Source organism: Silurus aristotelis (assembly GCF_946808225.1).
Source record: "Silurus aristotelis genome assembly, chromosome: 16".
In the NCBI taxonomy this organism is placed as follows: Eukaryota; Metazoa; Chordata; class Actinopteri; order Siluriformes; family Siluridae; genus Silurus; species Silurus aristotelis.
Window position 1 is genome coordinate 23,750,182 of NC_139589.1, and position 13,487 is coordinate 23,763,668.

The 13,487-nt window shown below is 40.8% G+C and overlaps 1 protein-coding gene across 30 annotated transcripts in view; it reads left to right on the top strand.

Moving 5' to 3' along the window:
• The first annotated feature begins 456 nt into the window (after nucleotides 1-456).
• Nucleotides 457-13,487, top strand: part of add1 (adducin 1 (alpha)) — a 33,142-nt gene continuing 20,111 nt past the window's right edge. For 24 of the 30 annotated variants that reach the window (XM_083563708.1, XM_083563709.1, XM_083563681.1 and 21 more), the window contains exons 1-2: nucleotides 729-910; nucleotides 12,401-12,609. In XM_083563708.1, coding sequence (XP_083419834.1) covers nucleotides 12,415-12,609 — 195 coding nt within the window. In that variant the 5' untranslated portion in view covers nucleotides 729-910; nucleotides 12,401-12,414. Of the gene's footprint in view, nucleotides 911-12,400; nucleotides 12,610-13,487 lie in introns of all 30 variants that reach the window. The other 6 variants (XM_083563698.1, XM_083563699.1, XM_083563686.1 and 3 more) reach the window with 3 other exon arrangements.

The following is a 13,487-nucleotide window of genomic DNA, read 5'->3' on the forward strand; positions in this document are numbered from 1 at the left end:
TTGAACATGATGAATGTGAACACTGATTGCACCTCAGGCCTCCTCACCTCACATACATCACTACCTGTCTTTACTAACATCCTTGTAGCTGAATGATCTCCACAAATCTTCACAAAATCTAGTGAAATATCTTCCCAGAAGAGTGGAGGTTCTTCTAAGAGCAAATCAGGATTACATGTGGAATGGAATGTTAGTTAGAAATGTCAGTAAACTAGAAGGCTTGTGTTTCCATGAACAGGAATAAAAGTTTTTATTCTAAACACTTTTTTTTATTGGGATTTTATTATGCAAATTAGCAGAACCAGCTAAGAATATAATTGGGTGGCTTTTTGGAGTCTTTGGTGTTTTTAAGGAATCAATGAGGGGGGAAAAAAATGCATATATTTGTGTTTTCCAAGTTTGGTCTTATATCTATCTATGCTGAAATGTAAAACCTTGCACTCTAGCGCCACCTTCAGCCCAATCATGCTCATCTCTGATTTCTGGGTCTCAGATAGTGACAAGTCATGCTGAATTTCAGGATTTTACTATGTGCCGTTAGATCCAGAAGATCGTTTGATCATTCATTAACAGAGAAGATATAATAATAAAAAGTGGACAAGAGGAAATTTGTTTACGGTAGAGAAAAAAATTAATGAAAAACTAAATGAAAAATAAAATAAAATAAAGATCCCATACTACGCATGCGCAGAAAAAGTCGCCAGGCGGCGCTAAGGCGCATGCGTGCAGATAGTGCACATGCGCAGTGCGGGTCGGGCAGGGGACGCTGATCGGGTTTGTTGCAGGAGCAGGGAAAGAAAACACTGGAGTGTCGGAGATTTTTCACAATAATATATATAAATATATATACATCCGGGTCCGGTTCTGGTTCCGAGTCGCTGTCCTTTACTGCAGCATTCACCGAAAAAAAGTAAGTAACAATGATTTTAGTCTTTTGCATAAACCGAGACATTTTGTGTTTTTAAAGGACTTTCCAGAGGGGTGTGTAGGCAAGGCTGCTGTGTGTGTGTGTGTGTGTGTGTGTGTGTGTGTGTGTGTGTGTGTGTGTGTGTGTGTGTGTGTGTGTGTGTGTGTTTGTTGTACACCGCCGTGCACACGTTCATGAGACGTATTATAAGAGTAATAAGCTTTTTGCAGAGGCCCAAACAGTCCATCCCGCCTCCTCCTCCTCCTGCTGCTGCTCTCACACCCCAGAGAACCCTGCCAAGTCCGGTTTCTGGAAGGAGGAGGGGGGGGCACTGCATTACGACATAAAACTAATTTGCATATCGGTCCAGCGTCATGATCGTTCGCATGTCCGAACATACTTTGTAATCTACAGTAATCTGCTGACTGTTTGCAAACTAGTCAAACTAACTGATTGTTTGTGTTTTACAAAAAAGGTCAAATGAGCTGCTATTTAGAAAAATGGTCACGCGTGTATTTCTGTAATTACAGAATGGACACGTGAATTGTTTGCATGTTTTGCGATATAGCAGTTCATGTCACGCCGACAGTTTACGTCAAGCTCACGTTTAACAAGCAATTCACAGCAAACATTTACGTCAAGCCGGCAGTTGACTTTAGACTGGCAATTAAATTCAAGCGTTTTTCTGTCAAACTAGCAGTTTACATCAAGTTGACAATTTATGTCAAGCATTTACATCAAATTTGCAGTGTATTTCAAACAGTTTGTAATGTCAAGCTAGTAATTTACGTCTGACTAGCAATTTACACCAAGACGATTTACGTCAAGGTGAAAATCAAAATTTTTTTTCAAACTGGACAATGTAACTGTTTACAGGCTAAAGGCTCGGTTTAAAAACAGCTGAAGAACTGATAATTTTTCACTTGTATGGTGGTGGGTGTGTGTGTGTTGTGGCTTTGGGGGTTGTCTGGTGTGTGTATGTGTGTGTGTGTGTGTCTGTGTGTATGGGGTGTTAAGTTTGAGTTGGGTCCTGGGTTCTTCTGGACAGCAGTTTCTCAGTGCTCTTCGTTTCCATTTTTTCAAAAGTTATTATTGAGAGACAGGACAGATTGTGGAGGGACGGAGACGCCCTGAATTCCGTTATCTGTCCCCAGCGAGCCCGAACACGGATTCATGATGAAAACCTGAATTTTCCCCTCTGTTATTACATGATCTGTTCTCGAGAATCTGTTCCTCTCGGACCGAAATTCGCAGGAGTTTCCTGACGTTCTCTCGCTTTTCATTCCACGCTCACACACGCAATCTCTCCGGAGACTCGGAAATGTGTTTCTTATTTCCCAGCTGTTGTCTTTTCTTTCTCCTCCCTCCGTACTTTCTACCTCTGTGGTTCCTGTGGTTTTGGTTTGGAGTGATGCATGCAGCAGCAGGTTTAAGTGGGCGGTGCCTAACCCTGGAATACATTTTGGGATTTGCTAGGCGGGAGAATGTACAGGAGAGACACACATCACACTTCAGTCCGAATCTCTTTCTCTTTCTCTCTCTCTCTCTTCTTTCTGTCTCTCTTAGCTGTCTTTTCTCTCTCTCCCTCTGTCTCATTCTGCCTCTTTCGTTCTCTCCCTCACTCTCTCTTTCTCTCTCTGTCTCTCCCCCTCTCTCTTTTAGTTGGTCTCTTCCTTACTCTTTCTCTCTCGTCTCTCTCTCTTAATATTTTTTTGTTTTGTTTGTAGAAATCTTTAGTCCGAGCCAGACCTTAAGGACCGATATTCCAACATTATACACTGTGTATAGCGTTCACGTTTGTGTTCTTGTGACCGATTTAAGCTCATACGTGTGAAACCAGGAGTCTCACACACACACACACACACACACCCACCAGACCCTGACGTGCAGCCTCTGTTCTCACCGCTCATTTGTATGATTAAGCATTCAAACGTGTGGAGATCATGCAGCGTTCCTATAAACAAATCACCACGTGATCATCGGCGTGACCCCGCCGGTGTGAGCGATCTGTAGTATGCGCCCTGTCCTAAAGGCCAAAACCAGAGACGTCTACATTTAGATCACACATGTCATGTGGGTGTGTGTGGGGCTGAAGTGTGTCAGGAATGCGCACCCTTCCGTCCAGATTTAGTTCGGTTTCCAAAAACAACAACAAAACGAAGAACTGCATTCAAAAAGTCGTTTTGAAAGTTTATACACTTTTGTAAGGATGAATGTTCTTTTTTTTCTTTGGACTGACGAAGAACAAGGAAAGACAGCAGCAGAAATCGTTCATCTGTTGTCGACGCCCGTTTTTGGTTGGCAAGATAACAGAAAAAAGTCCTGCCGCAATATCGTTCTGCGATATGACCCGCAGTACTCCGTTTTTTCCCCCAAAACAGCAGCGTTGCATTAAAAACACATTGTTTCTAAAAAGAACTTTGTCCATTTTAAAATAACCAAAAAAAGTAGTAAAAACGTAATAAATCAATTATATAAATAAATTGCAATATAACAATAAAGGAGTCGTAGCGCGTATTATTTTACATTAGCAACAGCAATTTTAAATCTATAAAATATAAATACATTTTCTATTTAAATATAACAAGTAGGTTTGATTAAAATTAAGTAACTAAAACAAAATAACTAAAATGTAACATGAGGACAAAAAATTGCAATAGTTTTTATACCATCCATCCATCTTTTTGATAGCCGTGGTTTGTCGATTGTAAACTATGCAAATATTTGCATATTAAACATATTAGTATTAATAGAATGTTAAAAAGTGTGTTGAATATAAATGGTTTATGTTTGGACCAATCAGATTGAAAAACTATGGCAGTAAAGTGAATATCGTATATCTGACCACCAGCAGGGTTAAGATACCAGACTTCACTAACTTTTGCTACTTTCGATTTTTTTCTAGCATATTATTAAAATGCTAAATCTGCTGACGTCTCAAGAATGTTGATGTTTACAAAGAAACGGGATCACGGCTCGGATTTATTGCACGTTTTTCGAGGAGAAGCGAGCAGCGAGATCTTTTTATGATTGTGGTGTTTGAAAACCACAGACATGACCACACCCAGGCATGTGGGTTTTTTTTTTTGACCACACATGCGCACAAGCTCATATAAGTGCACAAACATGTGCACGAACATGTGCACACACACACACACACACACACACACACACACTGAACCCCTCCTCCTCTTCATAGCATCTGTTTTGTGACACACTCGAGATAGCAGACTGCTTCCACTTCCCTGTTCTTATCATCCTTCATAATGGAGACGTTTGTGAATTATTGATGCGTTACACACCGCACCTTACACACGTTAAAGTTCTGTCAGATGATGAACAAACCTGGATATATATGTATAGATATTAGTGCATGTATGTTGATGTTTGTACTTGCCTGATCACAATTAAAGAAAGAAACCGTGACACACTTCAGGCTTTGAATACAAAAAGGACCATAAATAACACTTTTACTGTATAAATATTACTTTTAAACACGACATCCTGGATAAACTTTCTCCAGTTTAAAATTGCAGCTCGAAAACGCTGGTGGTGTTCCATGTTTTAGGCGCATGTTGTAATCTGTGATAAACATGTTGTAATAAAAACAGCGTCTTGATGTTCTTTCCTGAAACGAAACAGCTGCAACTCTGGACTTTTTCAGTTCATTGATCATGAACCTGATCGTTGTGTTGGATCTTGGTGTCTGTAAGTTATTGATGAGATGTTGAGTAAAAATGATGAGTTAGTTAATTAGTTCTGGGGTTATTTGCGTTCTCTATCTGCTCTATCCACGCTCCTGTCGGCTCACGGTTCTCACGGTAACCCGACTTCCTGCAGACGAACTCTTACTCAGTGGAGAGTAAAAGCACTTTGCATCCTCCGAGCTCGAGCGTTTCTTTGACTAGGAACTAGGGCGTGGATTTTTTCGACTTTGAGACGTTTTTAATGTGCTTGTCACTTGGAATATTTGCAGCTGCATTTACTTTGGTTTAATATTGTGCTGTTTTTTTTTTTTTTACTAATAAGCACATAGGCCACGCCCCCTTTACTGTGAATGATCTACACATAGGCCACACCGCCTTCACTGAGACTGACCAACACAGAGACACTCTTAATCCTAATCCTTTAGCAAACAAATAAGCACATAGGCCACGCCCCTTTTAGGACAGACCTACCAGAGGCCATGCTTCCTTTAACAAACAGATTATCACATAGGACACACCTTTTCTACTTAGATTGACCTACACAAAGACTACACCACTTTTACAGACAGATAAGCACATGCCTCTTTTCCTGTTCCATCTTTAATTAGAATTGATTGGGCATCGTTGAATATTTCCATTGGAATGACCAGCATTAAGGCCACACCCCCCTTCACTTAAACCTTACAGCACAGAGGCCACGCCTCTTTCAGTACAATGCAATATGTACAGTGTCTTAATGACTTGTTTTCCTCCAGCTGTACCTCTGACTGTTTGACACTAGAGTCTCCTTCCTGAAATAAATAAATGCCAAATAAACATCTCGCAGAACACCAAATGGATTTTTTGTTTGTTTATTTAGTTATCTATTTTTGTTAAACGACTGTTAAATGGTCGCTATCAAAAAAGTGAACCCTAACCCTTGTTTTGCGGACGTTCCCAAACTGCAAACTGTAGCTGTAAATGGATAAAAAGTACACTCCATTGCTTATTATTATTTAATTGTTCATGTTTTTTTATCAGCGGTCTAAAAGGTCGAGCGGCAGTTTGTTCGCCGTGTTTGAGCGAGACGAAGTTCCAGACACAACCTGTTACTGTAGACCTTCAAGCCAACTCTGGAAACGGTCTGCTGGTTTCCATGGCGATGTCTAGTTTGTTTCCATAGTGACCATGCTGAAGGCTGCACGCACTCCACTCTTGCTGTTTGCATACTTTTGCAGTTCTTCAGTAAGGTTTCTTCAAGTTGTTCTGATGGATTTTATATTTACTGCAACCTGAAGGAAAAGCGGCACCTGATACGGTGCTTCGAGTAATTCTGCCATGCATTATTAATCCTGACCTGCATTACAAATCCATATTTAAAACCTTCCTTACAGAAACCAGTAAATCAGTATTTAAAATTTTTTTTTAGAAAAGATTTAGTTGTTCATGTTTTATAATAATTTCTTTTACTTGTGTGACAAGTGTGCAGCACAAGAGTCAGTGCAGTGCAGGACCTGAGCAGTGGGCGTCTAGAGGGGACCTGAGCAGTGGGCGTCTAGAGGGGACCTGAGCAGTGGGCGTCTAGAGGGGACCTGAGCAGTGGGCGTCTAGAGGGGACCTGAGCAGTGGGCGTCTAGAGGGGACCTGAGCAGTGGGCGTCTAGAGGGGACCTGAGCAGTGGGCGTCTAGAGCGAACTGAAGGCTATTCACAATTTGAATTTTACAATGAAGTGAAAGTTGAATATGTAAGATTATTTTGATTGATTTGTTTTTTTCCTTTTGTCTGAAGCGGAATTTAAGCAAAATTGTGCATAACCTATAAATAAATATTATTTACATTTATAGATCACAATTATTTACTGTATGAATTATAATTGGAAATTAGTGTATAATTATAATGTATACGTATGAATTATCCATGATATCATTAATATAATAACTAATAATTTGTTAATTATAAAAAAATTGAGATAAAATTTGAACATTAAATGTTGTTTTAAACATAAATTTTAAGTTGCTGTAAAAGAAAAAGATTGTATTAAGAAATATAATATATTTAGCATGTAATTTATTTATTATGTCCTTAATGATAATTCTTTTTTTTATTGAAAAGCGGAATAGGTGTGAAAGCACACGTTCTTCTCGAGTTGTAAGATGACATCGAGATGTCTTCATTATTATGGACCCAAATACGCTGTTTGACGATCACATTTGACACATTTCCCGTTCCATGTTTTAGCTTCACCCCATATCGTGCACATGATGTCGTTATACAATACATTCTGCAGATGGTCCTGGACTTTGTCTCTTCTATACTGTATAAAATCACACGCTTGGGAAAAAGCGCCGCAGCCCACGCAGCACTCGAACCCTTTAGAGCCCGGCGTGTATAAACTCTGGTTGTATAAATGGTTGAGAAGCCTGTGTGGGTGTGAGCGAGAGAGCGAATGAGGTGTAGGTAGATACGGTTCTCTGTAGCCTTTATTACTATCTGGACGTGCTTCAGGATGTTCTTTACATGTCAGTGAGCCTGAAGCCTTTTCCACCTACTGCTGTTGCATAACGTGCATGTGGATGTGCTGGATTGCTGTGGAAACACCACACAAAGTCATAAACATGTCAGATCTTTATTTCTGGTGCTAAGCAGGATTTCTGAAAGGATTATCGCAGCTTTTTGTGTATAAAGGTTGCATGTTTTTGTTTATAGTCCTGGACAAAATACCATGAAGAAACCTAATAGGATTTCTGTCAACATTTGTGACAGGGTTTAATATCTGACAGGGTTTAGGTCAGTGTTTAATTTCTGACAGGTTTTAGACCAGGATTTTATTTCTGTCAGGTTTTAGACCAGGATTTTATTTCTGTCAGGATTTAGATCAGGATTTGATTTCTGACAGGATTTAGGTCAGGATTTAGATCAAGATTTAATTTCTAAAAGGATTTGGGTCAGTTTCTTGATCAATATTTAATTTCTGACAGGAAATAGGTCAGGATTCGATTTCTGTCAGTATTTGATTTCTGACAGGATTGGATTTCTACCAGGATTTAGGTCAGGATTTGATTTCTGACAGGATTTAGGTCAGGATTTAGATCAAGATTTGATTTCTAAAAGGATTTAGGTCAGTATTTAGATCAAGATTTGATTTCTGACAGGAAATAGGTCAGGATTTAATTTCTGTAAGGATTTGATTTCTGTCAGGATTTAGTTCAGGATTTTATTTCTGTCAGGATTTAGATCAGGTTTTGATTTCTGGTTTAAAACAAATTTTCTTTTGCCAAATCGGGGGTGTGACGTTTTTTCTTGTTAACCAACTTTAATTATGGACAAGGAGTCACATTTCCATTGCGTCATTTACCGAGATAAAAAGTAATGTAAATTAAGTAGATCTACGTTAAGTTAAATATGTGAACAAGTAAATAAATCAGTTGAAAATGTGTTAAATATGTTCCAAAATTATTAAATATATGAGCAAATAAGTGAATTATTGCACTGCCCCGCCCACATGCGATAGTATTGTGTATTTCACAGGCGGATGATATGGCGTTCTGAAAATGAAGTATATTGCCCAACTCTAGAATACCAGAATCGTGCCACAATCATACAAACATTTTGCGCTGGTTTTGTGCTTACTGATTCTCGTGTACGTGTTTCAGAACGTGTCCATTTTTTTTTTTTGAGTATCTGCAGAGATAAGATCCAGGAAGTTCCTTTTATGTGTCTTTCAACATATTTGTGATCTTCATCTGAGACTCGGAGCTCTCATCTCTGCTGTCTAGAAACGCACTGACACAAGCTATAAAAAGCTGATTAACATTGTAGCCTGTAATTGAATGGCGACGTGTGTGGATTAGGGAGATGATTGCGAGTTCCTGCACAGCTGTCTAGGAATAGAACAGATAAGCGCCGGATTTTATAAAGAACGTCCTTGTTGCTGAAGTGCTCTGAGTTCTGAAGTAGTTTTTAGAAACTGTTTAATTCGATGTAGGGAAAAAAAATTATATGAGAAATGGTAGTAGCTGTACTTGCTAACTATTTTAACCAACACTTTCCTATGTTGAAATTTGTATCAACTAGCTAATTTATTATTATTATTTTTAACATTCTGTTAGCTACCGCTTGTTGTTTTTTTAGTCAGTTAGGTTTCCAGGCGAACACAATTATTACAATGGTATTTATTAGCTTATTGACTGAACTGATGATTAATTTATTATATATTCAGGAGGCCAAGCACTAAAGGCGCATCATTAGTTATACGTAATCTTTCAGCAGTCATTAGACCGAGTATTTCAAGTTTCTGAAGCCAAATTTGATCAGAGCTAAAAGTAAAATCAGTGTTACAGCATCGTGTGAAAGATCCGAGGAGAGCATTCGAGTCATGCCAGGCTGAACAGTTGGAGCTGGCAAGCATCTACCAGTGTACTGGCTGAAATCCTGGAGAGAAAGAGAAGAAGTGAGATAGAGGATGGGGGCAGATGGGTACGGAGAAAATCAGGGAATTAAGATCTTTAGTCTGATTTATTTCCAGAACTTCTCCACTAGTGGAACTTTCAAATAGCTTCTGAAAGCCTTTAGTGTAATAGAGACTAATAGGATTAGGATTTTATTACCTCTGGGATCAGTTTTAGCAGTTGTACTCAACTGCATGGGGAATTGTTCAGTCAAAATCTCTCGGTCACCTGTTTGAGGAGGGTCGTGCCATACGTTATGTAACAACTAGAGAAGAAAAAGTATGAACAACTGTGTGTGATATCATTTTAACAACACACAGCGTCTCATCTTTGCCTCTCTTGAATGCTTTACTAATTGTTGAACTTGTAATTTTCCACAGTCGAGTGGGTCTCGATAAACTCATTAAGGTTTCCTAGCTGTCAAAAGGTGTGTTTAGATTGTTGGGTTGTAGTGGTTAAGATGTTGAACTGCTGATCAGAAGGTTGTGAGCTCAAATCTCAGCATAACCAAGCTTCCATTGCTGGGTCCTTCAGGAAGGTCTTGGACTTTTTGTATCAAATAGAAGTACGGCAACATACGGAATCCAATCAGAGCTCCTGCAGGTGTCTTGTTTCGGTCTTCGTTACTCGAGAACCTTGGCTCATCCTCCGTAGCTCCAGTCAACATAACGGGATGAGTGCTAATTGTGAGATATACCGATAATTTTAGAAGCCCTCTTTCCTTCACCTCGGAATAATATCAACGTTTTGGCCAGAGATTTCGTCTAAATTTTTTTTCCCCCGCTTAAAATTTGTTGGGGATTGTCATGTAGCTAGTAAAGCGAGTTAACACCTTACGCAGTTTCAACTCGAAGAGAAAACACAGTCGAATCTAATCAGTTTAAATGATGGACAATTAGATGATGAGTGAAATCGCTCTTTGCATGAACTTTTCACTTTGGATGACACTCACGGAAGTGACCCAACATGTCAAACAGAGCTAACAGGATGCCTGACTTCCATCTGCTTCCTTGTGCAAAAAACCCCAAACAATTCGTTTAGGTTTGTTTGTGTTTTTCCTGAATGTTATTCTACAGAGGTTTGTTGGTTTGTCTGTTTGGTTGACTCTCGCTTTCCGCATCCCAAAGAAACCGCCGGCGTTCGTCCTGGATACCGAAATCTATTCCCAGAAGCCAGTGTTGGTTACTAAGGAGACGTGCTCGTCAACCCAGCACCCGTCCCACGCGCTTCCAACTTGACTATCTGAGAGTGTGTGGGAGGAATTTCTGCACCATGCACGACCAGATATTTGAGCTGAGCCGTAGCCAGCAGTGTGTCGTGAACAGAGGCACGGACAAGGTTTTACAGGGAAATGTGGAGTTACAATTCCTGATCAGGGAACGTCAGGAAAAGCAAAGAGTATTCCGGTGTAAAGACATTGAAAACGAAGTTTTTATAAAGGACTGCATTCGTGTGTGTGTGTGTGTGTGTGTGTGTGTGTGTGTGTGTGTGTGTGTGTGTGTGTGTGTGCGTGCGCGCGTGTGCGCGCGTGTGTGTACACATTTGGCCAGATGTTGAGTCCATTACACAAGGCTGTAGTTATTTCCTGCTGGGGTGCAGTTCCATGCTGCAGGGATGGAGGTCACGATTCACTTCATCATTATTATTACTCTTTCGTGTTTTGGTTGTTTAACAGTCGTGACACTGTAGTGCAATTCGAGTGTTTGCAGGCGAATAGGACACACACACACACACACACACACAGAGCACTGCAGGCATAAATGCATAGTGTGTGCTTGAACTAAACAATCCCAAAGCCATTAGACACCATCAATCAATAACGCTGAGTCAGAGAGTCTCTCTCTCTCTCTCTCTCTCTCTCTCTCTCTCTCTCTCTCTCTCTCTCTCTCTCTCTCTCTCTCTCTCTCTCTCTCTCTCTCTCTTTCTGCCTCTCTCTACCGTTTGCTCTCCTCTCTATCTCTCTCACGCTCTCTCTTTCATTCTGTCTTTTTTTCTCTGTGTGTGTGTGTGTGTGTGTGTGTGCACAGAGAGAGAGAAAGAGACAGAATGATAGAGAGTGATATATACATTCTGTTTCTCTCAAGATTTAGATTCTCTCTCTCTCACACTCACTTTCTTTCTCTCATTTTTATTGCATTTGTTTCTTTCTTGATTTCTTTTTTCGACCTTCTCTAGTGGATCCGTTTCTCTCCCACTCCCCCCCCCCCTCCCTGTTACTCTCTCAAAGTATTCCGTTTATCATGTCTTCTGTCCTTCTTTTTTCTCTCACTCATTTTCACACTTTTTCTCACTGTCTTTCTGTATGTCTTGGCACTCTTTCTCTCCATTGCTTTGTGTCTCGTCACATGCTCCTATCTTCTCCCTTTTCCTCCCTCCTCATTCTCCTCTTTCTTTCCCTCTCCTTCATTCTATCTCTTGCCCATCGGCATCTCTCTCTCTCTCTCTCTCTCTCTCTTTCTCTCTCGTTCTTTCTCCAAGCTCAGGCTTGTTGACGTACAGAACAGCAGTGTGTAAATCCTTCACTGTGTGTGTGTGAGCACCGAGATGCTTTTGTACACGGTTCCAGATAAAACCCGGATCGAGAGATCGTCCTCGTTCAGGTCCGAATGTCTACTAAATCTAGAGCCGAGCCGAGCCCGGTCCTGCTGGGAAGCCGTGAGGTCGTTATGGCAACACTGGAGTCGTCCTGGTTTGCTGGAATGGAGACAATGCAATAGATTATACTAAATTCTGCTGTCGTTCACTTCCTCTCCGTTCTCTTCTTTTTTTTTTTTCGCGCTCTCTCTCTTTCTTTCCTCTCTTCAGTAGTGCTAATGGATGCTGTTCAAGCACATTATGTTCACAAATGCACTCTAAAGCTCTTGAAAACTTTTAGTCTCTCTCTCACACACACACACACACACACACACACACGCACACGCACACACACACACATATACACACATACACATTTGCTTTTCTGGACACTAATAAATCTGTTATAGTGTATTAGGGTGGGTGTGTGTGTGTATTGTGAGAGGGTCTGTATGGGAGTGTGTGTGTGTGTATTGTGAGAGGGTCTGTATGGGAGTCTCAGTGAGAGTGTGTGTGTTTGTGTGTGGTGTTTATTATCTTATCTCTGTGTATTGTGCTGTAAGACCCAACTTCAGGAAATCGATGCTGAGCTTCCTTCTGACACAGAGTGGGCGGAGCCTGGCCGTGGTGTGACCCGGTACCAGAATGAATCTCTCACACACACACGCTCGAGTCGGATTCGAGAAATATCGCACCTGTAGTTGTTGATCTCAGTGAGACGAAACTGAAATGCGAAAATCCTTTCTGTCTAATCTAAACAACGTCTCGTGCCGTCTCCCCGCAGGTGCGGACCGCAGGATGAACGGAGACTCAGGCGCGGGGGTGGTGGCGGCCACTCCACCCGCACACCCGCCCCATAAAGAGCGCTACTTCGACCGAGTGGACGAGAGCAGCGCCGAGTACCAGAGAGAGAGGAACATGGCACCTGACCTCAGGCAGGACTTTAACATGATGGAGCAGAGGAAGAGAGTGTCCATGATCCTGCAGAGCCCGGTCAGCGCGCGCACACACACACACACACACACACACACACACACACACACACGAACACACACAGTATGCACAGGAAAGCATGTCCACCTGAACAAATACACAGCTGTAGGATAATAGCTAAGAGGTGGTCCATTGGGTGTAGTACAATCTATTATTACTGAGAGAGAGAGAGAGAGAGAGAGAGAGAGAGAGAGAGAGAGAGAGAGAGAGAGAGAGAGAGAGAGAGAGAGAGAGAGAGAGAGAGAGAGAGAGAGAGAGAGAGAGAGAGAGAGAGAGCACGCAAATCTCCAAATAATCTACTCGAAAAATGGAGGTTTGCTACGCATTTTGGAAAAGTATGAATTTAAAAGGGGTATGAAGTATGAGGTGGGGGGGGGGGGGGGCAAAAGTATGAAAACACAAATATTTATGTTTCCATGCTATTGCTTTATTTATTTACTTCCTTTAAAAAAAAAAAAAAAAAAAAGTCACAGTAATGACTAAAAATGTCATGGTTTTCAGTACAGCGCCCCTACCATGCGACTAAACACGCGGAAAACAGCTGAGATTGTAGCGTGACTCGTGTTTTATTTGAAATTAAAAAAAGAATTATTTCTGAGGTTAAATTTGAATATTTAGGGAAGTCTCCAGATTTGAGTGTAGAAAAGAATAGAATTCTATAAAGATCAAATGTTGAAAGGGATGTTCAGAAAAGCAAATAGATCTTTACAATTGTGACCATATAGTGTAGGAACTAGTTAATGAACCACATTTCATACAGCAAGCAGCAGATCTCAGGAAAGGGTGATGGCAGTGTGGAGGAGGATGATGAAGAGGAGGAGGAGGAGGAGATGATTCTCACTGAGTGTAAAAGTCAGCGAGTGTATTAGGAATCATTT